The 28,000-nt window shown below is 35.6% G+C and overlaps 4 protein-coding genes across 5 annotated transcripts; 3 read left to right on the top strand and 1 right to left on the bottom strand.

Annotated features, from left to right (window-relative positions):
• Positions 1–66: 66 nt before the first annotated feature.
• On the top strand, positions 67–1,436 carry LOC141680867 (uncharacterized). Its single transcript, XM_074486968.1, has 3 exons — positions 67–229; positions 757–1,016; positions 1,083–1,436. The coding sequence occupies exons 1-3, from the start codon at positions 67–69 to the stop codon at positions 1,434–1,436; spliced, it is 777 nt and encodes a 258-aa protein (XP_074343069.1).
• A 1,188-nt stretch (positions 1,437–2,624) lies between these two features.
• LOC141678163 (putative 6-phosphogluconolactonase 1) lies at positions 2,625–6,141 on the top strand. Of its 2 annotated transcripts, none has more exons than XM_074484413.1 (3): positions 2,625–3,740; positions 3,849–3,987; positions 5,359–6,141. In XM_074484413.1, exons 1-3 carry the CDS (start codon positions 3,568–3,570, stop codon positions 5,851–5,853), a joined length of 807 nt encoding a protein of 268 aa, XP_074340514.1. In that variant the 5' UTR covers positions 2,625–3,567; the 3' UTR covers positions 5,854–6,141. The 2 variants fall into 2 exon arrangements, with proteins under 2 accessions (XP_074340514.1, XP_074340515.1); XM_074484414.1 differs by having other exon boundaries at positions 2,634–3,740; positions 3,852–3,987.
• Positions 6,142–12,787: 6,646 nt separating this feature from the next.
• On the top strand, positions 12,788–14,295 carry LOC141678887 (protein DROOPING LEAF-like). Its single transcript, XM_074485311.1, has 7 exons — positions 12,788–12,995; positions 13,102–13,236; positions 13,334–13,457; positions 13,533–13,581; positions 13,653–13,728; positions 13,868–13,927; positions 14,042–14,295. The coding sequence occupies exons 1-7, from the start codon at positions 12,927–12,929 to the stop codon at positions 14,045–14,047; spliced, it is 519 nt and encodes a 172-aa protein (XP_074341412.1). The 5' UTR covers positions 12,788–12,926; the 3' UTR covers positions 14,048–14,295.
• Positions 14,296–25,947: 11,652 nt separating this feature from the next.
• LOC141678820 (protein BIG GRAIN 1-like E) lies at positions 25,948–27,407 on the bottom strand. The gene has a single exon (XM_074485226.1). The coding sequence runs from the start codon at positions 27,206–27,208 to the stop codon at positions 26,225–26,227; it is 984 nt and encodes a 327-aa protein (XP_074341327.1). The 5' UTR covers positions 27,209–27,407; the 3' UTR covers positions 25,948–26,224.
• Between the last annotated feature and the right edge of the window lie 593 nt (positions 27,408–28,000).

Raw genomic sequence — 28,000 nt, 5'->3', positions numbered from 1 at the left:
GATTCACTTGTGGGGAGAATTTATAAAGCACGGTATTTTCCTCATGGGTCTTTCATTACAGCACGGATGGGAGCTAATCCAAGTTTCATATGGCGAAGTCTTACGGAGGCTCAACCTCTTGTGTTGGCAGGAGTTCGGAGGTGCGTTGGTTCTGGCACAACTATAAACATTTTGAACGATCCTTGGCTTCCTGATAGTACAAATCCATTTGTAAGTTCAACCCATCCCGGTTTGATTGATAAACCAGTTAGCAGCCTCATGAGAATTGGGTCCCGGAGTTGGGATCCAGATATTATTCACGATTTGTTTGAGAGTAGAGATAAAAACTTAATTTTTTCCAATTAGCTGAGTTCTGACTATAGTCCTGATCACTGGTTGTGGTATTTTGAGAAGAAAGGTATTTACACTGTTAAGAGTGCTTATCGCTATCTACAAGATCAAAAAACTGAATGGTCGACAAACAACTCAGCTGGGTTTTGGCGTAAGCTTTGGAATTTTGAAAATTCCACCTAAAGTAAGGAATTTTATATGGAAGGTAGCTTCAGGATCTCTTCCTACATGTGTCCAATTACAGAGGAGGCATGTCCCTGTTAGTAGAATCTGTCCACTTTGCAACGCCCATGATGAAACTATCTTTCACGCATTATTAAGTTGTTCCTACGCGCGTGCTTGCTGGAACAGGTCTACAGTTGATATAGGCAGCTGGTATGAAACGGAGTTTAGCGATTGGTTGTTGACATATATGGACAAATGTAGGTGTGTTGGAAGAGGCGGCGATGATTGGTTGGGCTATATGGAGAGCGTGTAATGATCTTGTCTGGAATCAAAAGAATTCCACTGCGGCATCTATTGTCTTCTCAGCAAGAATTACTCTTGATCAATATAGATATGCTCAAGCTAGAAAAGGTATTTCTCTGTCTTTACATTTAGATGGAGGAAAAGAGAGAGAGCATTGGACTGCACCTGTTAATAATCAGATCAAAGTTAATGTTGATGGGGCAATTTTTGAATGGAAGGTTTGGTATGGGTTGTTTGGCTCGAGATAGCACTGGTCATTTGTGGAAGCCTTTATGTTGGGAAAGGCTTGTAATGTTCAACCAGAAATCGCTGAAATCAATGGAATTAAGGAGGCGTTAAGTTGGATCGATAGACACTCTTGGCCTCCTGTTGTCCTGGAGACTGATAGTCTGGTTTGTGTCCAAGCTATCAACAGTAATATGTTCATGCCATCACAGTTTGGTCTGTTAGTTCAGGATTGTCAAGAAAGTTTATTTTCTAAACGTAATATTACTTTGCGTTATGTTAAACGGTCTGCAAACAAAGCCGCTCACTGCATTGCAAGGGACTCTTGTTTCTATTTAGGTGGTGTACTTCAGGTAGAGGATTGTTCTGCTGAAGTAATTTCCATTGTAGTGGCTGATACTTCTTTACAATGAAAGCTTTCTGGTAATTTCAAAAAAAAAAGGATTGAGCAACATTGTTGAGTGCTGCACAGTTGTACTGTTGCTTCTTTTCTTTTTTTGTTATTCGACTTTTTTTGAATCATTTTATTTGACTTTTTAAAAATATAGCATGAAGGTGTTTTATAGGTCTGTAGTATGAAGGTGAAAAAATAGGCCTTGGAAAAATATTGGTTCATTTGGCCGTGCTTTAATAGAGAACGTCATTTTTTCTGCTGAAATATAGTGAAATTGATAAAGTTACTCTTTTCAAAGGTGTTTCCGACATTGTTATGAAAAGCGAAAATCAATATTATTCGGTATAATAATTTTTTAGTGATTAATCGAATAATCGGTAATTAATCAGATTGATTAATCGGATGTATTTAATAAAATAAAAAATGATTAATTTATTAAACTAAATATATTAATTTAAGAAAAAAATGTAATGATTAATCGGATTATAAAATCGAATCTGCAAAATATATTGAAAAAATTAATTGGTAAAATCGGTGATTTTTAAAATAGAGGTTTTTGATATGAAACTTGCTATTTGAAAAATATTTATAAAGATTTTGTCACATTGTTAAATTGTAAAACTATACATTTTTGAATTTAGTCAAATATCTTTATTTTACTAGTTATTTTTAAGTTAATACATAAATTTATTATATTATTTATATCATATTTGTCTAATAATTATTTTCAAATCGGTCGTGGCTATTGCATGAGTCCGTAAGGTTACCAAGCGCACACCCGAAGTTTAGCGGCTGCGAGTTATCTACGATAAAAAAATATATAATAAAATAAAATGAGATTTTTTTTGAATTATGTACTTATGATAAAAACACATTATTTTGTTTACAAATTAAAATTTCAAAATTCTCGAAATTAATACCGGCCCCACAAGTGACTGAATAGACCAGAGTATTCTCTTTTAAGAATCAAACATATATCACCTTTGTACTTGTCTGTCTGTGTCACTCTGTGCGCTTTCTTGTCTTCTTTGCCCACCCATCTCTTTCACTCTTTTCAGTAAGCATTCTCTCTCTCTCTCTCTCTCTCCCTCCCTCTCCCTCTCTCTCTTCAGTAAGCATTCTCTCTCTCTCTCTCTCTCTCTCTCTCTCTCTCTCTCTCTCTCTCTCTCTCTCTCCCTCCCTCTCTCCCTCCCTCTGTATGATTATAATTTTTATTCCTTTGTACATGTAACTTTGTTGCTGTGTTGGTGATTTGATTTTTTATGAAATGGGGTTTGCCAAGAACTGAACTTTAATTCATTTGTTATGCTGATCATGTGAATTCATTTGTGTATCTCTTTATATTGTGTAACTTTAATTGGAATGCCCTGTGATTCTAAATTATAATTGTTGGACATCACTTTATTTTTTTGTTAAAAGCACAATCTTTCTGTCTTGTATGAAGCTTAATTGTCACGATCCTTGCTAAATCTATGTCTTAGTCTAATCAAAATCAATTATTCCTTCAATTTATGGCATTGGCGGAACCAAGATTACAATCACAAAACAGTCGGGGCTTAAATGAATTATCGCTAATTTTTTTAGGCCGGACGGGGCCTTAAATTAAACTAAACTTCCCACTGATTTTTACCTAAAATTCGTGATTTTTAAAAATACTTGCTAAAATTTTAAGCTTAGCCCCCCTTAATTTTGCCTACATTTATAGTCTAAATTGTTTTTACATAAAATGCATTTCCCTCGGTAATTATGTTCCCAGTCTCTATATTGTTTAGTCTAAAGGCAATGACTGATGACACGATGAGTGTGTTTGCGTCTCGCTTTCATTTTTTTCTCGTGTTTAAGGTTAAGATTTTGTAGACTTGTGTAGATTATAATTGTTCTCTGTTGTGAAGATCAATTTTTTACTATACTTTTGACGAAGATGGTTTTTTTCGACGTAAATTGTTTTTAAATAAAATGCATTTTATTTAGTATTAATGTTGCAAGAGCAAGAGATTATTTAGTAAAAGGCAATGACTAATGACATGATGAGTGTGTTTGCGTAGCGCTTTCATTCTTTTTTCGAGTTTAAGGTTAAGATTTTGCAGAATTCTGTAGACTATAATTGTTCTCTGTTTTGAAGATTTTTTTTAACTAGACTTTTGACAGGGATGGCTTTTTCTGGAGCTGAAAAAGAAGGAAAGGAAGTGAAGATTTATGAAAATTTGGATGACCTCAAAATTGATCTTGCAGAATATGTAGCAGAATTGTCGGAGGCAGCTGTTAAAGAGCGGGGAACTTTTTCTGTAGCTTTATCGGGCGGTTCTCTCATTGGCTTGATGGGGTAGATGGTTTATTCCCTTTCTGTGTTCTTTTAAGTTTGTACTTTGTAAGTTTGTTTGTTCTTTATCTAAATGTTCTACCATTTTGTTTAATTGTGGGCGGAAAAAAGCAGGGAACTTCGTCATCCTCCTTACATTGAGACTCTTGATTGGGCCCTGTGGCATATATTTTGGGCTGATGAACGTGTGGTGCCAAAGAATCATCCCGATAGCAACTATAAGCTAGCAAAGGATAATCTTTTGCCGAAGGTATATTTTATCTTTTGATCTTCTGTAAACTTCTAGTGTGAGTGGGTTCACCGATAATTTACCATATGATTGTTAGGCTTGTTATAATTTTATAATCCAAGCTTTAATTGTTTGAGAAGCATCATACTGCGCAGTCTGTTCATGATCTTAAATTGTTAGAGGAACAGGTGTAACCCTGTAGCAGGCTATTAGATACAAAACTCTACACAACTCTATAAAGCTGCATTTAGCTCCAAAAAATAAGGCGTACTGTTGCACCACGGTGGCAGGAACGGCTCTAACAGGGAAAAGGCCCGAAGCCAACTTTATTTTAAATTCAAATTAAAGTATAAAATGAAGGGCTTAGGTTAGTTGGTCTTCTATAAGAGCCAGCTAGCTGGGGGCAAGTACCAGGGCAACAATTTGTTCAACATATACCAAATGTTGGCCAATGCGCTTCCACTGGGCTACTTTGGCAAACAATAGAGTTGAATATTACCGTTTTACAGTATCTCTAAGCATTTTTTATTTGACTTTTTGCACATAAAACTACTGTAATTAGACGGGAAATTGTAAATAAAGGAAAGCAATTCCTGCACATATTAAATTGTTGTAAAGAAGAAGGCAAAATTGATTTTCCACGTATTGTTTGTCGATTAAGGATTCTTTAATAACAATTTCTCTATTCTCTCTTGAGGGTAGAGGTATAACTGCTTACATCTGACATTTCTCACACCCTACTTTATGTTCGGCAATATACAAACTATCTGCATATGCATGGATGCAAAAAGTAGATAAGTTAAAAAAAAACACCGAGGAGTAAGAGAAGTGCTAATTTTCTCCAACGATGATCTGCTTTGGTGATGGCCTACCATTGCTTTCGTTGAAAGGAATTCATTCAAGGTTAAATTTGTATTCAGTGACATTTGGGAAGAAAATTTTGAAAAAGAGTTGATGTGTACATTTATTTTATGGTTTATGTATAAATGAGGAAACATTTATGGTCAATATGTCAATCTCCCTTTATATTATCGTCTTGTTTCACTTTTATTCTTTTTTTATGGTGCAAGTGAAAACTTTATAATTATAATTTTATGGCCGGTGTCTGGAAATTATGATTATTTATCGCGTCTTACATAAGAGGGGCAGAAACACAGGATAAATATTCTCAATATTGGTTGAACATTGTAGCCAAAAATAAGTAAGTAGTATCTTTTTAAATTCTGAAAAGTGAATCCTAAATTATAGTTTACCCATTTGTTTTTTCTTCAAAGTTGTCAAATAATCAAGTGCAATTGTCTTGCAATAGTTGTTGATTCTGTTGAAGTTGGCTGTGTTGGGAAAATGTGATAACAGTGTGACTAACTGACTGTACATGTTTCTAATTTTCAGGTGCTTGTTCTTCCTAGTCAGATGCATTCTATCAATGATTCGTTATCGGCAAAGGAAGCTTCCGAGGGGTATGAGTTTCTCATCAGGCAGCTAGTGAAGACCCGATTAGTTGGGGTTTCTGAGACCAGCGACTGTCCCAAGTTTGACCTAATACTTCTTGGCATGGGCTCGGATGGTCATGTCGCCTCACTATTCCCTAATCATTCGGTTCTCGACAACACAGAGGATTGGGTGACTTATGTCACCGACTCACCCAAACCCCCGCCAGAGAGGATAACATTCACTATGCCTGTAATCAATGCCGCAGCCAATGTAGTTGTGGTTGCAATAGGCAGCAGCAAAGCGGACGCTGTGCACTTGGCAATTGATGATGTGGGTCATGAATGTCCTTCCTTGCCTGCAAAGATGGTGAAGCCAACCAATGGAAAATTGACTTGGTTTTTGGACAAGTTGGCTGCATCGAAGCTTGATTCATGTGCTCACAAATCTGAATAGTGATGTTCTCCTGTACCGAAGTGTATCTAGTTGAAGAATCCAAAGGTAGAAACATAGCCTGTTAAAGCTAGTTGGTGCATTCTAAACGTAGCTTGTGTTTGTCAATAGTTAGAAAGATATTCCAGATTTTATCAATAGATCACTAGAATTAATTGTCCTCCAAAGAGCTGTCTCTGTTTCCCGGTAAGGTATCCTAAGAAACTTAAGTACTAGATGAAAACTCTAAAGGCAATCCATAACATCTCTGAACTGAAACATTCAAAATGTTTACAATTTTAGCTTGATGAATGCCATGCATTTCAGAATTGTTTTTTGCAGAGCTTGTATAGTTTTACCAGTGTTAATGCATCAGATTCAACTGATAATGCCGGAGCATCAAGTTACAGAATCAATAGGTACTGATAATGTGCGATACTGCCTGTTATAGACGTTATGCTGTTCGTATTTGAAACATGTCTCATGTTACTTGTACAATATGACAACAGAAGTATAATCTAAGAGTGCAGTTCTACTGCTTGATGCTAACATCTATACAACAGAAGTTCCATAACGACATTTTAAACATTGTAGTAGCCACTAGTTCTGCTGGAAGAAACTTCTTGCTTCGACTTCGCCCCTCAGGTTCTTCGAGATCCTTGTTATTTGACCAAATTCAGAATGCAAGCAGGGAATCGAACCCGGGAACCATAAAGCCACATATCGTATGGAATCATTGCTACTGCGGATTCTGATTTTAAAAATTAATGAAAAAAATAAAAATAAATAATTATATTGCTAACAAAATCATATCAATGGGGTTGAGCATCAGAAATTAGAAAAATATATTGTTGGGCCTAAGGATGAACATGATGAGTAGCCCAATATTAGACAAAATAAAGGTTTGGATAACAAAAGGGCCGGAAGCAATCCAAATTAAGTTCAATAGCCCAAGAAGCGAACAATATTCAGGAAAGCTCCCTTGTTGCATATGTACCAAAAAAGTATCCCGATTTTTTACCCAAAATTACACGTTTAATGTGTTTTTTCGTGAAATTCATATTAATTCAAAAATATTTATTTTGTCAATGAGCAAACAACCAATAGAATAATGATAACTTATCATTCAAGAACGATTTTTGATATTCTAACATTTCTTTTTCATTAAATTGCCAACGGAAGTGTTCCCACGTTCGGAATGCAAGTACCAAATACCAAACGAAAAAGAATATTTTTTTTTACATTGCATATAATAATAAAGTCTGACGTTTCAACAAAATTAAAAAAATATTTCCGCAAACGGGAATTGAACCCGAAAAATAAATTGCCAAAGGGTTGTTTTTAGATCCGGCAATTCTGAACACGGCATGACTTAGGCATGACTTATACGACACGAAACGACAAGAAAATTTAGTATTTGAGTTTGCCTTTTTAGTAAACGATACGAAAATACACGACCGCAATTTAGTGTCAGTTTTATGTTTTTTTTCGAGTACACGGCACGAAGTATACGACATAAATAAATATTATAATTAAATATTAATATTTATAATGAATATATGTATATTTATAATAAATATATGAATATTTATTTTAAAAATAAATACCTAATTTTATAATATGTATATAAATGTGATTTAAATATATTTTTTTAATATCTTTTGTAAAAAAATTGCCTGAAAATCTTATATTTTTATTTATTTATATTGATTAATATTAATTTTTAATTTTACACGAAAACACACGAAACGACACGAAACGAAAGTACATGAATACGAAAATACACGAACCTAAATATGTTGATTTTACGTTTAACCATCAAATACGTAAAACACGAAAACACACGAAACGAAAGTATACTACACAAATGAATTGCTAGGTGTAATTGTTATACGTCTAAATGGACAATATAACATTATGGGCTCGTTTGGGGTTTCTTCAAAAATGTAACTTATAACTTAAAGTTAAAAAGTATCGTATAAGTGATAAAGTTATTTATGTGTTTGGATAATTTTACGTATAAGTTAGTTATAAGTTGATATTGTGTTTTGTAAATCATAATTTATAAGTTATAATTTTGTTTGAAACAAAATTTAAATATTTAAAAATAAATTGAAATAAATTTTACGATTTTTTGTACTTGTTGCACAAATTTTAAAATTCACTGACCACCTATTTAATTTTTCTAAAAAATAAAATTATATTTACAGAAGAAATTTTAAAAAAAGGAGAGTTGGGTAAATATTTTGAACTAGTTGAAATGACGCGAATATTTTGGGCCATATTTATTACTCCCTCCGTTTCGGTAAATTCTTAACATTTGAAATAGAGAGTACGAGAGGCATTTTAAAACTCTAATCTATTATAGTTCCATAACTTATTTTTAAGATTTTCTTTTTTTTGAATAGAAATTTAAAATTTTAGTTTTAATTCAAATAAAAAAATTAAAATAATTTATGTAACTATAGCACGCGAGTCGGAAGGCGGCGGGGGAAGGAGGGGGACACTGGGCGAGATCTATCAGCAGCGAATTCCCCATACAAATAGAGGCGCCTATCAAAAAGATACTCCGAAGGCTTCGGGATCGAGGTCTCATTAGCCGAAGAAGACCCTGGCCAATCCACGCGGCCTGCTTGACGAACGTCAGCGACGGAGACATCGTAAATTGGTCCGCGGGCATCGCGATAAGTCCTCTGTCCTACTAGAAGAACCTTAAAATACGTATCGAACACTTTTTTTAAAATGTTAAAAATTTATTGGGACGGAGAGAATAACTTAAATAAATAAATAAAAAGATAATTTTAGCTTAACAAATAAAGAAATAATTTCAACATAATAATATTAATACATAAATATAATAGGATAAAGTCTAAAAATATAATTATATATGCATGAGATTTGAAATGAAAGAAATGGAAGAATGAAGATCGAGAAAGTACCTGTGGGCTGTGGCTTCACTTTCAAATTCTACCATATAAGTAGTTAAAAATGATGGTTTTTATTTTTAGCCAAACAGTAGGGGGAAATCAGAATGGGCATGAAAGACCATTTAAGTCGAAATGGACACTTCCCAAACAGGCACTATAACCTAGTAGAACATAGCTTTAATTTGGCATGGGTACTGCGGATTCTATTACTTGGCAAAACTAAAAATAATATAGACTATAAATTAGGAATGACAATTAGGTCGGTCGAAACATGTTTAGTAAAAGTCAAATTTGATTTTTTTGTCATACTCGAACCCGAACTCGGAAAAATCCGAACTATTAAATTCTAACTCGAACCCGAAAAAACCCGATCGTTAAATCCGAATCCGAACCCACCGGATTTTGTTCGGGTTCGGTTCGGGTTAGTATATCTCTACAAAATTGTATCTTAATTTGCACAAGTAAAAGATTATTAGGATCTGATTTGAGCAAAGTGCTCATAAATCTGACGATATTGAAATTTTTGGGGTTAAATAAGAGTGTTCGAGAAAATAATAGATCATACTTATATGAATAAATTGTTGGTGAAATAATGCAATAATCTTGACCTTCAGTATACTTGTATCGAACATACTTGTATCGAACATGCTGAATGCTGAAAACATGTTTATGGTTCAATAATATTAGACTTTAATGCAATAGTTTGTAGAAAGTATAAATTTTTAGTACTAATATTAGTAATATATTATATTACTATTTATAAAATATAAATATTATTTATATATTAATACGAGTTTCGGATCTGGTTCAGGTCGGAACAGAATGGATTTCGAGTTTTCAAGTCGGGTTCGAAACGATATGCCTTAAACCAGTACCTGAATCCAAACTTGAAATATTCGGTTTTGGTAAAACCCGAAATATTCGGGTTCGGTAAAACCCGATCAAATCAGTACGGACCGGATATCCATAGGTTCGATAAAAATTGTCATTCCTACTATAATAGACTTACTCTTGCAAATGCATGATCTTATATTTAGGATCAAAGATAACTACAACTATTCTTATCAAATTACTAAATAACTATAAATAAAATGTATATTGATTTACTTTATATGAAATTAATTAGGAGAGAGACAAAATTTCACTAAATTTAAAAATATTTGATTATAAAATGAAACTAGCATCGAAATTAAAGTGCTATTTTACACCAAAATATACTATTCAATTTCAAACTATAATAATAATTATAATCATTTCGAATTTAGCATTGTATTTGTTCGGAGTTCTGTTTCACCGACTCCTATTCTTAAATGGTCAATGGAAAAGAAGTGAAACATCATAAAAAATATCACTTTTCATAAAAAATAAACTTGTTGGCCCTAAGGATGAACATGATGATTAGCCCAATAGTAGTTAGAGATCTGCTGGATCATTAATATTCTTTTCAGCCCATTTCTGCAAGTGATAGTTTAATTTGAAGTGAGCCCACCAGTTTCTAGTCTGAATCTTATAGCAATGCATTATGTAAGCTTCAGTTCACATATAACACAGATGCATTGAAAATAATGAAATGCCATAATTAAAATATGTTTCATAATTTAAACACCAACCTCAGAACTTGAAACTGTTATCGGTAAGAAACTCAATTACAAAGATAATATTTTTAACAAAATCAACTCCTACTTTTATACGGTCAGCGTATCAATGGGAGGTGACTACTGAGCATCAAAAATTAAAAAAAAAAAATTCCCTCCGTTCCACTTATTTGGTGATAAATTAAATTTTCACCTTTAATTTAATTAAATTAAACAAATTAATAACTACCAAAAAAATATATTACATTTTAGATGAAATAACATAATCAATCCTTAAAGTATCATATTAACCGAACATGGATAATCGTTTTAGAACACATATGAAAAGAAATGTGATCAGAATAAAAGAGACAGGAGCCTACGGAGAGAGGGCCCTTGACGCCTCTAGATTTCCGATCATTTTTTTATTGTAAAGAACCCGCAGCCGCCAGCTTCGTATGCTGGGTAAACTTCATGGATTTACACAATAACCCTGCAAAATACGTGAATCAAGATAAATCGCATTTAAGCTACATGCTTTGACTCTGAAAACATAAAAGACCCTTCCTATCGATTTGTGATTTTTTGGGGCTGATTCGCAATCCGATAAATAAAAAAGACTGAACTCATGCAGGCATGTAGTGTAGGCAGCAGGTGGAGGGAGAGAAATGTCCAATCGACAGTCCCCAGAAATAGATATGAATAGAGAGTGAATATAGACTACATGACCAGGTCCTATTTCTGTTATTAATCAAATCCCACTTGTTTAGATGTAGAAACTAGACTAGGTTACACGCACTCCTCTCGAGCAAACTATGCCAACATAAACACTATCATAGCTGCACTCCAACATCATTCCACCTCGTTTATATTTTTAATTTAAAATATTTTGAAAATTAATTATTGTTATTATTTTTGAATGTTTAGATTGCTAGCAAACCAGCTCAACTCATTTATGCTCGACTGGTTTGACTCACAACTAAACTCCACTCATTTATTAAATGACTCGGGTTAGATAAAGATTAGCTGGTTCGAGCTCGTTTAACTTTGGTGAGCAATTTGACTCGGCTCGTTTACGATATAACTTGAACTCATTTAATGAATAATTGGCTCCGATTATAAACCGACCGGAGTTAGTTAAAATATTAGCCCGGTCCGTTTATACTATTTGTTATACATTTTCTTTTAAATTAGAAGAATGCAGAAGGAGTTGTAACCAAAGAACATGCATGAGGTTTGTTTGTTGATCGAGTCATTCAAATGGCTTAATCCTATGTTTTTTATTCTCAAACAACATTCGTCAATGACCAACACACACTTCTATGAAAAACAAGGGCGTTACCATAAAGTGTCAATTGTGAGCTAGTAGCTAGGTAGCATGATTCAGTATCAGAAGATCATGCAGTGAATTGCAACAATCAAAGGACCCTGAATGAGGCTAAGCAAGCAGGAAAGTCATTTTATACCGTTAAAGAAAGTTGCAGAGATCAATTCGATAAATGAAAAGTTTCTATGTTTGGTAAACTGAAGCACCTGTCCCATCCTTCATACACAAAAATATCTGTGTGTGAGTGTGTGTACGTCTGATACGTATAATTAAGCGGCTGCGTTCTTACTTACACATGCGTCTTTGAAATCACTGCTGAGATTTTGACATCTCCTTTTAACTAGCATATGTCACTTCTAGCATAGTTCAAGGTAATCGACTTGTACATAAACATCGTACGCTAAGTTGATGTATTCTTGCATCTTGAATATATTGAATTTCAATTATATGATTGTTGGCTTGTTGCAGTATATCTTATAATTATCCGTGACTATTATTATATTTTTTACCTAAATGATATAGTCATTTTACGCATAATTCGACTAATCACGAAAAGCTCCTACATAGACGCCATAACCCTATTTTAAATTCGAGTGTTCACTTAAATCGAATTTAAAATTTTGGGCTGATAAATTTCTAAAGTCTCGGTCTCAACCCGCAAGATACTCAGGATAATTCAGAGTATACGTTCTGCAATTATTTTATTTATTTATTTATATTTTTTTGCTTTTGGAACCTTACATTACATCCCATGAGCTAATGAGCATATTCTACCTATAGCTAAAGTGTAAAAGCAAAAGTACATATTTCAGATCACTCAATATCTCTATAAACATCAACATTTCAGTGGAGTCGATGACTAGCTATCAAGGCAAACAAAACCCTAATACATCATAATTATGCATGCAAATGTCACAATGATTCTCATGCATGCATATGTAAATTGTAATGTGAAAATACAACTTGTACAAATAATGAATATGAAAAGAAAACGATATATATAGCCTGGTAGCTAGCTACCCAAAGTTCATAGGAGCTATCACGATCACCAGGGAGAATCATTCATGCATCCTTCAATTCAAATTAGTTGACTACAGCATTCTTTGTAAACGCTCTGCTCAAAAAAATATATCAAATATCATACACAACTTTGTCACGACTCTTTTAACAAGTAGCACAGATGAACTAGTATATATATGCAACACATATGTGACCACTGACCACTTCCTGGTTCACTTTATTCTCAAACAATCAAGCTAGCCTAGCTCCATGGATTTGGTTCAACCTTATGAGCATGTGTGTTATGTCCGGTGCAACTTCTGCAGCACTTTTCTTGAGGTATATGTTAATATCTATCCTCACTTTAGTATTTTTCGGTCGGTTTTAGGTGGTCGGAAATGTCCTGTTTTCTTGTATCGTATAACTTTTGCGTATTGAATTACAGATTAGGATACCATGCAAAAGGATGATGGATACGGTAACTGTGAAATGTGGGCAGTGTAGCAATCTCTCGTATCTGAGTGCAACCCTTCCACCAGTGCAATCACCAAATCTCGATTACTCGACTACACATCTGCAGGTTAAAAATGTTTGTATGCATTTCCGAAACTTGATTGAATTAGATTTTCAAGTTTTCGAATAAAATGTGTCGTTGTTGATACTGTGAGCTAATGCAGACTTGTAGTGATTTGAAGAAGAAGAAGAAGAAAAGTAAGCACATTCGTAATTTATCGCCTATTAAGCATGAATCCACTTCTAGTCATGACTCATCGTCCCCCAATGCACCTTTTGTTGTAAAACGTAAGTATAGATATTTAACCTGTTTTAATTAGTTTCCATTAATTAGCGCAATAGAGTAAAATTTCATTTTCGCAGCTCCGGAGAGGAAGCATAGGCTTCCTTCGGCGTACAACCGGTTCATGAGGTGAGTAAATTTAAATTCTCACACACACACAACCCAATACGACGGTGAATAATGTTTACTTTGGAATAAAGGGAGGAGATACAAAGAATCAAAGCTGCTAATCCGAACATACCTCATAGAGATGCCTTCAGTGCAGCATCAAAGAATGTAAGTAGTTTAATGTATTAATTTTTGTATTACGCAAATGCACGTATCTATCTAATATAATTTGCATGCTTATATATTGTAGTGTTTTAGAATACATGTCGATCATAACCTAAATTAATTGTTGTCAATATTGATACAGTGGTCTAGGTGCACTCCAAGTATGCCTCTCTTCAACACCATTCCCGGGACCCACAACAATGTAAGTGTATAAACATGATTACTGCTTATCTAATTTTGATCATATAATTTTAATTACTATTTTGTTCTGAATAATTAAATTGTTATTATTTGGATAACTTTGGTTTGCATGAAGGAATGAATGTTGTGCGGATATCTAGCTGAAGCTGCAAATTGAGAGCTGATTTATTGATCAAGAAGTGCAATTTTCTTAAGTCAGAGTTAACCATGGTTTTAATTACTAACCTAAGGCTTTTGTTTGCCAAGTTTAAAACTATGTAACTACTCTAATGTGTTGCTAATGACTTAGACTGAGAACTGATGAGTAGGTAGCTTGTTCTGTCTCATCATCTTCGTGTTGGTAATTATTGCTAATCAGGCCCGGCCCGGTCAAAGTTAAAGTCCTAAAAGCTCGGTCCGGTCAAAACCCGGGTTTTTTAAGGCCCGGTCAAAACCTGGCCCGGTGGGCCTTTTGTGCATATCTAGTATACACCGATAAAACTTGAACTCTAGATTTTAAAATATAAAATACAAATCAAAATATAATTTTTAAAATAAGAGAAGATTCTTTTAAAATTATAAATGACAACTAAAAAGTACCACAATCTGAAGTACTAATAATTGTACCCGAAAAAACTACTCGCTCAATCCACCTAGATTTGTATACATTGGAGAAAAAGGGCTGCACTCTAAAGTATAGTTCCGTAAATAATTTTTATCTTTTTTTTTCTTTTGAATAAAAATTTGATATTTAAATTTTAATACAAAAAAGAAAAAATCAAAAATAAATTTTAAAAATATACTTTACATTCACGACGAGTATTGAAAAAAAACGGTATCCAATTAAACGGGACAAATGGAGTACTAAAAGGCAAGGGATGGACAAATGTAGCCCACGTGGTTATTGGGTCCTTTAGGAAGGACCCATTAAATTGACTAGTGTCATTATCTTCGTTACAGCCCATTAATGTGTAGTAATGTGGATTGGACCAATGTTAATTTTCTGTATAACGCCGTACAAGCCCATCTGCCTTTAATGAATGTTGTAGCTTGTTTTTATTGAAAAGTAAAAATTAAAAATTATACGGCTCAACTACTCGAGTATCTTTATTTTTTTTTATTTGATCAGAATATATATGCAAGAATAAAATTGTAGAATTATAGCATAATAATCTTTTAAAATGAAATATTTGATTAATAAAAAGGTTAATTCCTATTCTAAAATGTACAACCGTTGCTTAAACGATCTAGATAAATCGATATGTCCTAATTTTCAATTTTATTTTTTAAATTCTAGCAAAATTGCTTAAACTCTCGATAAATTAACATGCAACAATTTTAAATTTTTATTCTGCGATTTACTAAACAAACAAATTAGATAGAAGGCCAAATCAAATTTTGCGAGAAAATAATTTAATATGCTCTTTTTCTAAATAATTACCATATGAATCATACATTCAATATATTACCGTAATTTTTGTTAACCAGGTGTTTGTGTTAGTTTACGCGCAATTAGACCGAACTTGTCTAGTATTTAAAAAAACAGTCCCGCACCTAACTATTTAAAGTTATGTGCCCTAAATTGAGATTTCAAACAAGTGAGGAGTCAATTCTTAAGTAGACAAGCTAGGGGGCAAGAAAGCAAGATTATAAAGTATGAGGACACGTTTACTAGCATCAAAGATTATAAAGTATTACAGTAATGTATGGGCTAGCTGCAGCTAGAGGTGGCCAGACGGCCGGTTTGAGTCGGACCGTTCGTGAACCGGCTCGTCTGATAATCGCTTGACTCGGCTCGTTGCGTGCCGGTTCATTATTCGGCAATAACCGGCTTTATATGCGAACCGAACACGAATCAGGAGAATAGAAACCGCGAACGGACCGGCCCGGCCGCGAACCGACCCGTGTGAACCGTAAACGAATAGGAACTATATTTGTTATAGTTTGGCACGGCACGTCACGTTATTCGGCACGGCACGTGATATTCGGCACGGCACGTGATATTCGGCCCGTTTGAACCGTAAACCGTTATTCGGCAACGGCCACCTGCGCTCCAAGTCTCCAACGTTAACCTGCAGCTCCTCCAACGTTAACCTGCTACTCCAACGGTTACCTCTTCATTCTCTATAAATAAAGTCTACCTCACTGTGTAGCTCTCACCTCTCACTCACTATCAATCTTTCAATCTCTCTCACTCACTCGATTTATCTCTGTTCTCTCAAGCTCTCTGCTCACAAATCAGATTCCGGCAACACTGCAACAAATTAGATTCCGGCGAGTTCAATTTTTTCTTTCTGAACAATGGAAGAAGGAAGGGGTACTATTTCTTCTCAGGGATCGAGTCAAGCAACTTCTATGCGACCTCCTCGACCGGAAGTTGGTAAAATTCTTCCTCAGTTTTTTTTGCATTTTCGAATGATGTATATTTTTTTTTTTATGTTTTTTGTATATATTCGAATGTTGTATAATTTTTTTATGTTTTTTATGTTAATTTTGTATATATTCGAATGTTGTATATTATTAATTTTGTATATGTTCGAATTTTGCAGGGCCCTCTTGTACGTCTACGAGACATTCCTCGCACGTTTGGAATTATTTTTCGAGACAGGCAGTACCGGAAGATCCCAACAAATTTAAATGCTTTTGTTTACTTTGTATTCAAAGCGGCCGAAATCAATCCCCGTTTCTTCACTCTAAAGGTGCCGGCACAGGTACACTTGATCGACACTTGAAAACGCATCACGGAATTTCGAAACAAAGTCACGAAAGTGGAGAAGCACGCGGGGAATCACCGCAACAAACACAAATTGGTGGTTTTGTGACATCGTCTCCCGGTGGAGGTATGCCTTTCCACTATAGTCGAGATAAAATGATCGAATCTTTTGCTACTTATGTTACACTAGACGAGTTACCTTTTTCTCACGGTGAGAGTCCTAATTTAGAGCACATGATGAAAGAATCAATAAACCCGGCTTTTAAAAGAATTCCTAGGAACACACTTAAACGTCACACACAAAAACAATATTATAGTCACGTGCGCAATTAATTGAATTTTTTCGTGATTATGATGGCATGGTTTCTTTAACTAGTGATTGTTGGAGTTCGAGTTGCGGTGAGCCATATATTTGTGTTACCGTGCATTGGATTGATTCTGATTATTTTTTACAAAAACGAATAATTGCCTTCGATGTTATGGACGAGCAACACACGGGTTATAATATAAAGACGAGAATTGTCGAAACTATTAACGATTTTAATTTGCAACACAAGGTGTTTACTATTTCTTTGGATAATGCTTCGGCAAATGATAAAGCTATTTACTATATTGCACAAGATATTCCTACTACTTTAGACGGTCTTTTTTTGCATGTTAGATGTTGTGCACACATTGTCAATTTATCGGCTCAAAAGGGTATTCAACAAATAACCGAATTTTTAGCACCTATTAGAAAAATAATTAAGTATTTACGTATCGCACACACATTAAAGAGACAATATAAAAAATTGTGTAGGGAAAATGGATTAATACCCAAAAAGTGGGGAATTGATTGTCCCACGAGATGGAGTTCGACTTATAAATTACTATGCGAGGCAATTAAATATAAGATAGTTATCACCGAGTTATATAATTCCGATCCAAGAAATCAAGTGGAGGATAGACTTATTACCGAAAATGATTGGGACTTGGCAAATAGGGTACGTGATTTGCTTGATTGTTATGCACGTGGTACTAAGATATTTTCTTACGTTTACGAGCCAAATGTACATCTTGTTATTATTGAGTGTGTTAATATTATTACTACTTTAAAAGCATATGAAGAAGATAATTGTTTTGGTGCAATTATTGTTGATATGAAAAAAAAGTGGATAGAATATTTTACCGAATTTCCTTTTATTTACGGTGTTGCATGTCTTATTGATCCCGGTGTTAGAAAAGAAGGTTTAGAAAATATGTTAGAACATTATTACTCGGTATTAGGAGTTTCATATAATCACGTGCTTTATGTGCAAAATTGTTTAGACTTGTTACACCGTCTTATAGATCTATACACTCCTAGAACTCAAAATATTATACCACCTAAGACTAGTCAGTCTAGTAGGTTTAATCCCACATTGCTTGGTATCCTAACTAAAAAACAAAAGTGTAGAATTTCCGAAAATGCATCTACACCTCAAACTTCATTTAGCATGCTTAGAGAGTTTTTTTCATATAACTATGAGTTCGATGAGGATTTTTCAATACTAACATGGTGGAAGAATCACGAGAACCAATTTCCGGTATTAGCTAAAATTGCAAGGGACATTTTAGTAGTTCCCGCCTCTACCATTGCTTCCGAGTCTGCTTTTAGTGCCGGTAGAAGAGTATTGGACGAGAAAAGATCAAGTCTTGCACCGGATGTGGTCAAGATATGTGTTTGCAAAAAGGATTGGGATCAAGCGGCAAAGAGACAACAAGGGATGAAAAAAGATGATTCGGACGGCGAAGAGGATACTTGGATGACGATGGACACTTCATCGGAATCGGGTATGTCAGCGAACGATCCACGAGAAGAAGAAGAATTTGATTAGTTGATACTATTTGTTTGCCTTGTATTTTTAAAATTTGTTATATTTTGTATCTTATTTTTAGAGAGGGTCCTCTCAAATCAATTGTAACATTTTTTTTAATTAATAAAATTTATAGAGGTACCGTCCTCTTTTTCTTATTTTAATGCATATTAATTTTTAAAATTTGGAAATATATTTTGAACAGAAAAAATGAAGATAAAAAAAAGAAAAAAGATTTTAATTCTCACCAAATATTATTATGTTTCAAAAATTACCGAATTAAATTAATCAATTTATTATGTTTACAATATTGTAACTTTAATCTTTACAATCAATTTGTAAATCAGAATTTTATTTGCCATTTAAATATTATCTAAATAGTTAATTTTGATTCTAGCTGTACAAGTTGGTAATTGGTATTCATATTTGAGTTGTCACTTGTCTTGTCAGTCACACACACAGACACAGCAGAGCAGACATGCACATTGATAATAATAATAATAAAAAAAAAACCGAGTTGAATTCGCAGACATACACAGACATGCACAGTCACACACGGTTTGCAAAGTTGAATTCGCCTAACTCGCCTGCACGAACGAACCGGCTCGGATTCGCTGAATTCGACTAATTCGGATAACTCGCCTAATTCACGAGCCGATCCCGGGTTATCATTTTATCAAACCGGCACGGATCGGCTCGGCTCGGCCCCTTTTGCGTGCCGTCCACGGGTTACTTGCTAACTGAATCGGCTCGCCGGAAATTCGGCACGGCACGGCCGGCCCGATCGTCTGGCCACCTCTAGCTGCAGCTAGGTGCATGGTGGAGAATGCTGCTCCAACCATCTGCAAACAATGTTCTAACATTGATCTATCACTTTTAATATTTTGATTTTTGTTTAGCATTGTTTGAGAACCAAATGTAATGGTGCGAAAATGAAGCTCTGAGTATGATATTGTACGTTCTGAATATCTTCTGTTCGGAAATGGAATAGTCAAATACGAACTTTGGTTATGGAATTGGAAAATTGATAGTTAAACAACATGAAATCTTTTTGCAGAGTTGATTCATAACTTTTAATGTCCATGTACCGTCAGAAATTTTATGCCAACTCTTGTTTTCTAGAAATATAAATCCAATAAAATCAAATTGCTATTGAAAATATATCGGAAATTTTCCTTGATATTATATATTACAATAATCGCTTGTATTGACCGGACGTTAGAAATACAAACGTCACTGAAATATACAAATACTCCCTCCGTCCCTCCCATTTGTTTACATTTGAATTGAGCGCGAAAATTAAGAAAAATGATAAAGAAGTGGAGGAAAATTAAAAAAATGAGTAAAGTATTGAGACCAATTAATATTATATATATAAAGTGGATATAATGAAGAGAATTAGTGGATGTAGTAAATTTTTATATTATAAAAGTTTTACTCCCTCCGTCCCAGCCAATTCTTTACGTTTGATTTGAGTACGTAGGTTAAGAAATATGTAAAAAGTAGTGAAAAAGAGAAAGAAAAGTGGGTGAAGTGGCGGGACCCGTTGTTTTTTAATATATAAAAGTATGATAGTGGAGTAAAAGTAGTGTGAAAAGGAAGGAAAAGTAGGGAAAGTGGTGGGACCCATTGAATATTTTTGATAAGTTTTGAAATGTAAAGAATTAGATGTGACATCCCAAAAAGAAAAATGTAAATAAATGGTTATGATAGAGGTAGTACTATTTTTGAAATTTTTTGAAATAAAAACATTTGGAAGTGATATTCGAAAAAAAAAGGGTAAACAAATGGGAGAGACAGGTGAGTATCGGTTTTTCCTAAACACGCCAAAGCATGTGAACAAAAAATTAGAGCTAAACACAATATTTAACAAGCTTAATCCGCACGGGTGTAGATCAGTAGTATAGCTTGTGAAAAAGTGATCAAAACCTAGCTAAACCTAAAGGTAAGGACTCTAATCATTTGTATAATAGATCTTTCTGTAGATTTGCTTAAACTTTGCAAAAGCTGTAATCATCACCTAAGATTTGTAATTCCTTTGATTGCTCAATTAACTGACCATTTGTTTGTATGCATGCACAGGCTTTGTAAAGCCAGACTCACATCGTATTAATTTTATTATATTAATAACACCACAAATCTTAATTGATTTGATCGGCCAGCTGATTAAAAGTGCAAATCCCATCTAGATTCCAAGACTTTACGATAATAATGCTCTTCCTTTTCTTCTGACTACCGTTACAATGGTACCGTTATACTTTCTCTATTTTTTTTTATATGTCGTTTGACTTTTTTGTGGACAATTTTAAGTCCTTTGACTGTATATATAAAATAATAATTTTTTATTTTTTTTATAAATTAAAGTTTTAATTATATACTTTTATTCGCAAAAAGGAAATTTAAAAATTATTATTCTAATTATGTGATCAAAGAACTTAGAAATGTTTGCACAAGAGTCAAATGTCAGATAAAAAAACAGAGGAAGTAAATTTTAACATTAATTATGTGTATTATTACAAAGATACCTGTGTTTTAATCAAACAACAATTGGTGCTTAGAGTGTAAGATCCACTAGCTTGATTTTTTTTAACAGCTTGTAATATTGATTGTTACTTGTTATATTTGACAAATTTGGTAGAATATCTATTCATGCACTGTTACATATAGTTGATAATCATGATACTAGCTCAAGGTTAACTTCAATTTTATTTGTTACAAAGATAATATTCATGTTAGTACTAAAGGATGTAGATATAGTAATACAGACACTCAATAAACAAACTTGCTTGTATATTATTTCTGAATGGATTACACTTTAAGAAGATAACTGAAAATAATGCATACAGAATGTTTTAAATGTTAACAGCTACTACTACAAACCAGGAACTACATACCTGGTTTATCTCCACGACTCTCCTAAAAAGACTAACTACTATGACCCGTTCTAGCTGCATACAACCACGTATACACAGCTGGTTTATTTTTACAAATAACAAAAAACAAATAATCATATTTAGATTTAAATAAATATTCCAACAAACTCCCCTTTAATCTAAAAATGATTAAGTTCTTTAACTCTCAATAGCTGACGCATTCTCTCAAACTTAACAATCGACATGGGCTTAGTAAGGATGTCTGCTCGATGTGCTTCTGTGCAAACATGTCTGATAACTATGGAACCCTTCTCTACACACTCTCGGATGAAATGGTAGCGCACATCTATGTGTTTACTACGCCCGTGGAATACTGGATTTTTAGCAAGGTCTATAGCAGACCTGTTATCAATATAAAGTACTACTGACCCAGCTTTAATGTTCATGATCTGACTTAACAAGCTATGCAACCAAATCCCTTGACACGCTGCAGCCGTAGCTGCCATGAACTCAGCTTCACACGATGACAGCGCCACACATCGCTATTTCTGAGACACCCACGTGATTAATGATTCATCAAGATAAAAAGCCATACCTCCTCTTGATTTCCTGTCCACAATATCACCTGCAAGGTCGCTGTCGGAGAAACCAGAGAGCATATAATCACCTCGACCTCGAGTATACACCAGTCCATAATTTAATGTCCCCTTCACGTACCTCATAATCCTCTTTATTACGTTCAAATGCAAGACAGTAGGTCTCTCCATGAACCTGCTCACCAAACCCACTGCATATGCAATGTCAGGACGTGTATGCACTAAGTATCTCAAACCACCCACCATGCTTTTGTAGTCCGTAGAGTTCACAGCCTTGTCGGTCTCATCCTTGTGTAGCTGGACTTTTGGTTCCATCGGATACTTGACTGAGTTGCATTCTGATAAACCAGCTTTTTCCAACACCTTCCTTGCATATGCAACCTGTTTTAACTCAATATGCCCTGCTCCTTGTTTTACCTCAATACCAAGATAATAACTCAGCATTCCAAGATCTGACATCTCAAATTCTTTGCTCATTTATGCCTTAAATTGAACAATGTTGTGTACACTCGTGCCCGTGATGATCAAATCATCTACATACACACCTATAATCAATGTTTCATCGCCCTCCCTTTTTGTATACACAGCATGTTCCAACGGGCATTTGATACACCCAAGTTTTTCCAAGCACTTATTCAGCTGATTGTACCAAGCTTGAGGGGCTTGTCGAAGTCCGTACAACGCCTTGAATAACCTGTAGACTTTATGCTCTTCACCTTTCTTTTCATACCCTTCTGGTTGTTGAACATACACCTCCTCATATAGTTTACCATTGAGAAACGCTGATTTTACATCAAAATGATGAACTTCCCACGAGTTATTTGCTGCCAATGCTAGTAGAAGTCTCACTGTCTCCATCCTTGTTACTGGGGCAAACGCTTCTTCAAAGTCAATGCCATGTTTCTGTACGTATCCCTTTGCGACGAGTCGTGTCTTATGCTTCAAAATCTTCCCATCAGTATCCTTTTTGACTTTGTATACCCATTTCAGAGTAATTGACTTGTGACCAGGTGGCAGGTCTGTTAATTCCCAGGTCTTGTTCCTCTCTATAGCTTCGATTTCACAGTCCATGATCTGTCTCCAGCAATTTTCTTTCACTACCTGGGAGAAATGAACTGGTTCATTGACCCCTGCTAACAGCAGTTCATCAGCTAGTTCATCATCCAATTCCTGCTGCTCAGTCTCGTTATATATATCCCGGAGTAGTCTGTAATGGCAAGGTGGCTTATTGTCATCGTAATTCTCTTCATTCAACACCTCGTAACGGGACTGAGGGGTCTGTGACACAACAGACTGAGGTGAATGTGCTTCACCTGACCAGTTGTCATCTCTCATATTTTCTACTCGAGGTGTGCCTTGGTCACTCGACGTTTCCTCGTCCTGAATTTCTTCGCAAAACACTACAGCCACAGTGAATGAAATTGGCACATGTGTATCACCTTTAGTTGTATCACTCCAGTTCCATCCCTTTGCTTCATCAAAGACAACGTCCCAACTGATATGCACACTTCCTGTGTCAGGGTTGAACATGCGGTAAGCCTTTGTACCTGCTTATCTTCCAAGATGCACGACACAAGTGCTTCTGTCATCTAGCTTAGTTGTATGCACCTTTGGGACTTTCATTTATGCAATACAGCCAAAGACCTTGAGATATTCCACATGTGGTTTTTTCTTTGACCAGGACTCGTACGGAGTTGCACCTTCGACAGCTCGGGTTGGCACTCAGTTTAGGAGATAGACTACATGCCTTATTGCTTCTCCCCCTATGTATGAAGGCATGTTTCTTTCTTTTAGTAGACTTCTCCCCATAGCGACCACAGTTCTGTTGCGTCACTCCACAACTCCATTTTGTTGTGGAGTGTACGGAGCTGTGTAATGACGGACAATTCCCATCTCATTACAGAACCTCGCAAAATCGTTTGAGCAGAATTCTCCTCCACTGTCAGTGCGAAAGACTTTAATATGCTGGTTTGATTCCTTTTCCACCAGTGCCTTAAACACTTTGAAATGTGCCAGTGCCTTGTCCTTTGTCCTGAGCATATAAACCCACATTGTACGACTAAAATCATCAATAAGTAGTAGAAAGTATTTGTTACCAGCTGGTGTTGGTGGAGAGATAGGACCACAAATGTCTCCATGAACGAGTTCCAGTCGTTCCTTGGCACTAAAAGCAGATTGTGTAGGGAACGGGTGTCTTGCCTGTTTAGACATCAAACAACCGTTGCATACTTCCTTTGGGTGAGTGAAGATAGGTAGGCCATATGCCATTCGGTTCTTGGACATCAAATTCATGGAGTTAAAGTTTACATGACCAAGCCGTGCATGCCCAAGCCAGGTCACGTCATCTGCTTTTGTTAACAAACACATCCCACTAACATCCTTTGTTAAAACCTTGTACAACCTATTTGCTGCACGTTTCACTTTCATTATCATATCATTTTTCTCATTATACACCCACAAGAAATCTCCCTTAATAATTACTTTGCTACCACCTTCAGACAACTGACCCAATGAAATTGTATTATTGCACAAGCTAGGAATAAAATATACATCCCTGAGAGTACATTCCTTGTTGTCCTGCATTGTGAGGTTGATTGATCCTTTCCCATGAATTTCAACTGTAGATCCATCCCTGAAATTGACTCTTCCTCTCACCTCTTCGTCCAATGTAGTAAACTTATAACGGTGGCCAGTCATGTGGTTACTAGCCCCATTATCAAGGTACCACACACTCGTGTCCCTTTGTCCTTCGTGCCCTGCTTTGTTCAATCTTGGACTCACTCCTCCTTCATTCAGCAAGATCATCTCATTCTTGACCTCTTGACATTTTGCCAGCAAAAGAGTGGGTTCATCATCATTTACCTGGGCTAAATTAGCCTCATGTGTTTGCTCCTTTTCTCGCCTGGGCTTACGACACTCCGCAACATAGTGTCCGTAAGCACTGCAATTGAAACAACGTATTTTGGACCTGTCACGGCCACCTCTGGGGAAGTGTCTTCCCTTTGTTTCATCTCGGCCTCGAGCACTGCCTCTGTTTGCTCGTTTCAGCCACTCGTCCCGAGTGAGTAATAACTGGCTTTCCTTGTTCTCCCTTCTAACTCATTCTTCTTCGGTAAGAAGAAGCTGTTGTTCACTGTTCTCAGCTTTCCCACGTACTCGTTCTTCATGGGCCTTGAGAGAGCCCACTGTCTCCTCAACAGACATTTGCTCCAGGTTTCCGAACGGTTCGATGGCTGAAGCTATCTGCAAAAATCTGGTGGGTACAGCTCGCAGAATTTTCTTGACCACGTATGCTTCTTCAACCTCCTCTCCCAAAACACGTATATTGGTTACTAAACCGTTCAGCCTCATACAAAAATCGTCAAGTTGCTCAGCGTCCTTCATAGTGAGGGCCTCAAACTCTGATTTGAGAGTTTGAACTTTCGCTTTCTTTGCTTTATATGCACCCAGATGCACTGTTTTAATGGCATCCCACGCCTCTTTTGAGGTTTTCTTTTCTGCGATTGACAACAACAGGTCCTCAGCAATTCCTTGGTAGATTAGGGCCATTGCACGTTTATCCACCTTCTCCTCGACAGCTGCCTTTGGATCTTTAGGTTTTATTGCATCCCAGATGCCATGGGCTTGCATGAAAACCTTCATTTTCAGTGACCATGCGGTATAGTTTGTCTTAGTGAGCATTGGATAACTTAAGCCGAATGAGCCCAACTTTGGTTTGCTGGGTTCCATGAGTGTGCAGGCAGTTCGTATGTATCAAGCTCTGATACCAGATAAAGGATGTAGATATAGTAATACAGACTTTCAATAAGCAAACTTGCTTGTATATTATTTCTGAATGGATTACACTTTAAGAAAATAACTGAAAACAATGCATATAGAATGTTTTAAACGTTAACAACCAGTACTACAAACCAGGAACTACATACCTGGTTTATCTCCGCGACTCTCCTAAAAAGACTCAACTACTATGAACCGTTCTAGCTGCATACAACCACGTATACACATCTGGTTTATTCTTACAAATAACAAAAAACAAATAATCATATTTAGATTTAAATAAATATTCCAACAAGTACTACATTTGTAATGCTCTTGTATTCCACAAGATATCCAACGTCAAGCAAGAAAACATAAACATTCCAAACGATATGCATATATAAATATTCGAATAACTTGTGCGAAAATCGGATCAAAGGCCACATATTAGCCCCAAAAGTACGAAAAAATATAAAAACAAGAAACTTCTCTTGCAGATCTATGAACGTGATCATGTGTGTAAGATAAATGCAAAGTAGTAAATATTTATAAAGCACCGCTAGTAATAGGTGCACCTCTCTTGATGCTTTCCATATGAGTAGTCTCGTAGACAGGAAGTCCACTTGAATAACATCCACCCAATTCGAAGTTTTGCAGTTCGAATAGATCTGAGCTTGAATCACTATCTGCACCATCGTCGATTTCATCGACAAAGTTCCTGAAATTTCTTTCGGATGATTGATTTATGTCGTGATCCAGATATCCGTTACCAAAGATCTTGCATTTCTCGAAAGGAAATTGATTATCCTTAGTTGTCGTAGTTGTCGTGCAAAACTTGAAGGTATCATCATCTAGCCTAGTATTATCGCGATTTTTGCTAATTTCCGTGGTACTATAATTATGATGCAAACCTTTTTGTGAAGCCGAGGACTTAATAGGACAGTTGTTTTTGGACACATTGAGTAGTACTGCTGGCTTGTGATGATCAAGAAAGTTTTTGAACTCCTTGAAACTATTTTTTGCAGGAGTGTTTGCAGTACACCGAGGAGTTGCGAATTCTGAACTCGAATTCTCTGCAGAGGAAGAAATATTAGTAGTACTGCGAAAATGGCTGATGCTGCTTCTCCTCTTTCTCCTCACATCAGGGCTGTCATGATCTTCATCTTTTATCGATTGTGCAGAGCAAGATTTGGATTTCTTCTTTTTCGAAGAAGTTTGACTGAAAATCGAATTCAAGAAACTTGCGAGCCTGCCACCTGGTGAATGAGGCTGTTTGTGTTTCTTCTCTTTTGTTGTTGTTGTTGCCTTTTCTGTCATTGCATGATTGTGTTGATGAGTTTGCGACTGAAATGCTGAGCTTCTTGTACTACTCATCATCGGAATGTCCAGGCTAATTCTTCCCCCAGATCTCGACATTTTTTGATGACCAGAAACTTCGTTGGCACCGGAGAAATATCTTGCAGCTTCTAAGTCATGCCATTTGTGATAAGATTTCTTGTGACTTCTTTCGGGTACTTGTTGGATGGACATGACTGATAATTTGCCCTTGATCTCGAAGTTAAACTGCGTATGTAATTTGTTTCGAGTGTAATAGTTTCGAGGATTTTATGTTTCAAGAGAAATTTGAAAGAGAAGTTGCTGGGAGTGGATTCCTTGTGAAGATTGAGAGAGGAGTGATGGAGTGTCACTTTAGATAGTGCTAAGCTATTGCACCATCTCTATGAACATCATTCTATCTTGTATTTATAGCAATGTACGACGCGTAAAATAAAATTGAGGCCTGGTATACAACAGACGTATGTTATTACATACCCTATCGTGGTATTATTCTATTTCGATATTATTCGGCAGCACGAGTAAACTTAGCTTTTCGATATTAAAAAATGAGTCCCATTAGTCATATACATGGCCGGATCCAGGAATATATTTTTAGGGGTACATCAAGCAAATTTTGAAAAAACGGTATTATGATTTTGAATTTCATGGGGGTACTTTTATATATTTTCATAAAATTTAATTGTGAAAAAACCTAAATTTTAATTTTAGGGAAGACACGTGTCCCCGGTACCGCTTACTAGATCCGCCCCTGGTCGCACAAGCAACCGATGTCTAACTGACGATGTCTATTAACAGATTTCTAGTAGTGATTACCACCCTATTATTCTGTTTGCATGCCGTGTTACAGAAATTATTTGGGCTGTAAATAACAAGAGTATCTTGATTATAGCTTAATCTAACAGGAACAAGGGGCCCTAATCCCATCAGCATCTCCTCTCTTCATGTTTGTTGAGATTAATGATTTGATTACATATGTTAGGTTGT

This window comes from Apium graveolens, chromosome 8 (assembly GCF_009905375.1).
Source record: "Apium graveolens cultivar Ventura chromosome 8, ASM990537v1, whole genome shotgun sequence".
In the NCBI taxonomy this organism is placed as follows: Eukaryota; Viridiplantae; Streptophyta; class Magnoliopsida; order Apiales; family Apiaceae; genus Apium; species Apium graveolens.
The sequence above is the reverse complement of the archived record's forward strand: the minus strand, read 5'-3'. Positions and strand labels throughout refer to the sequence as shown.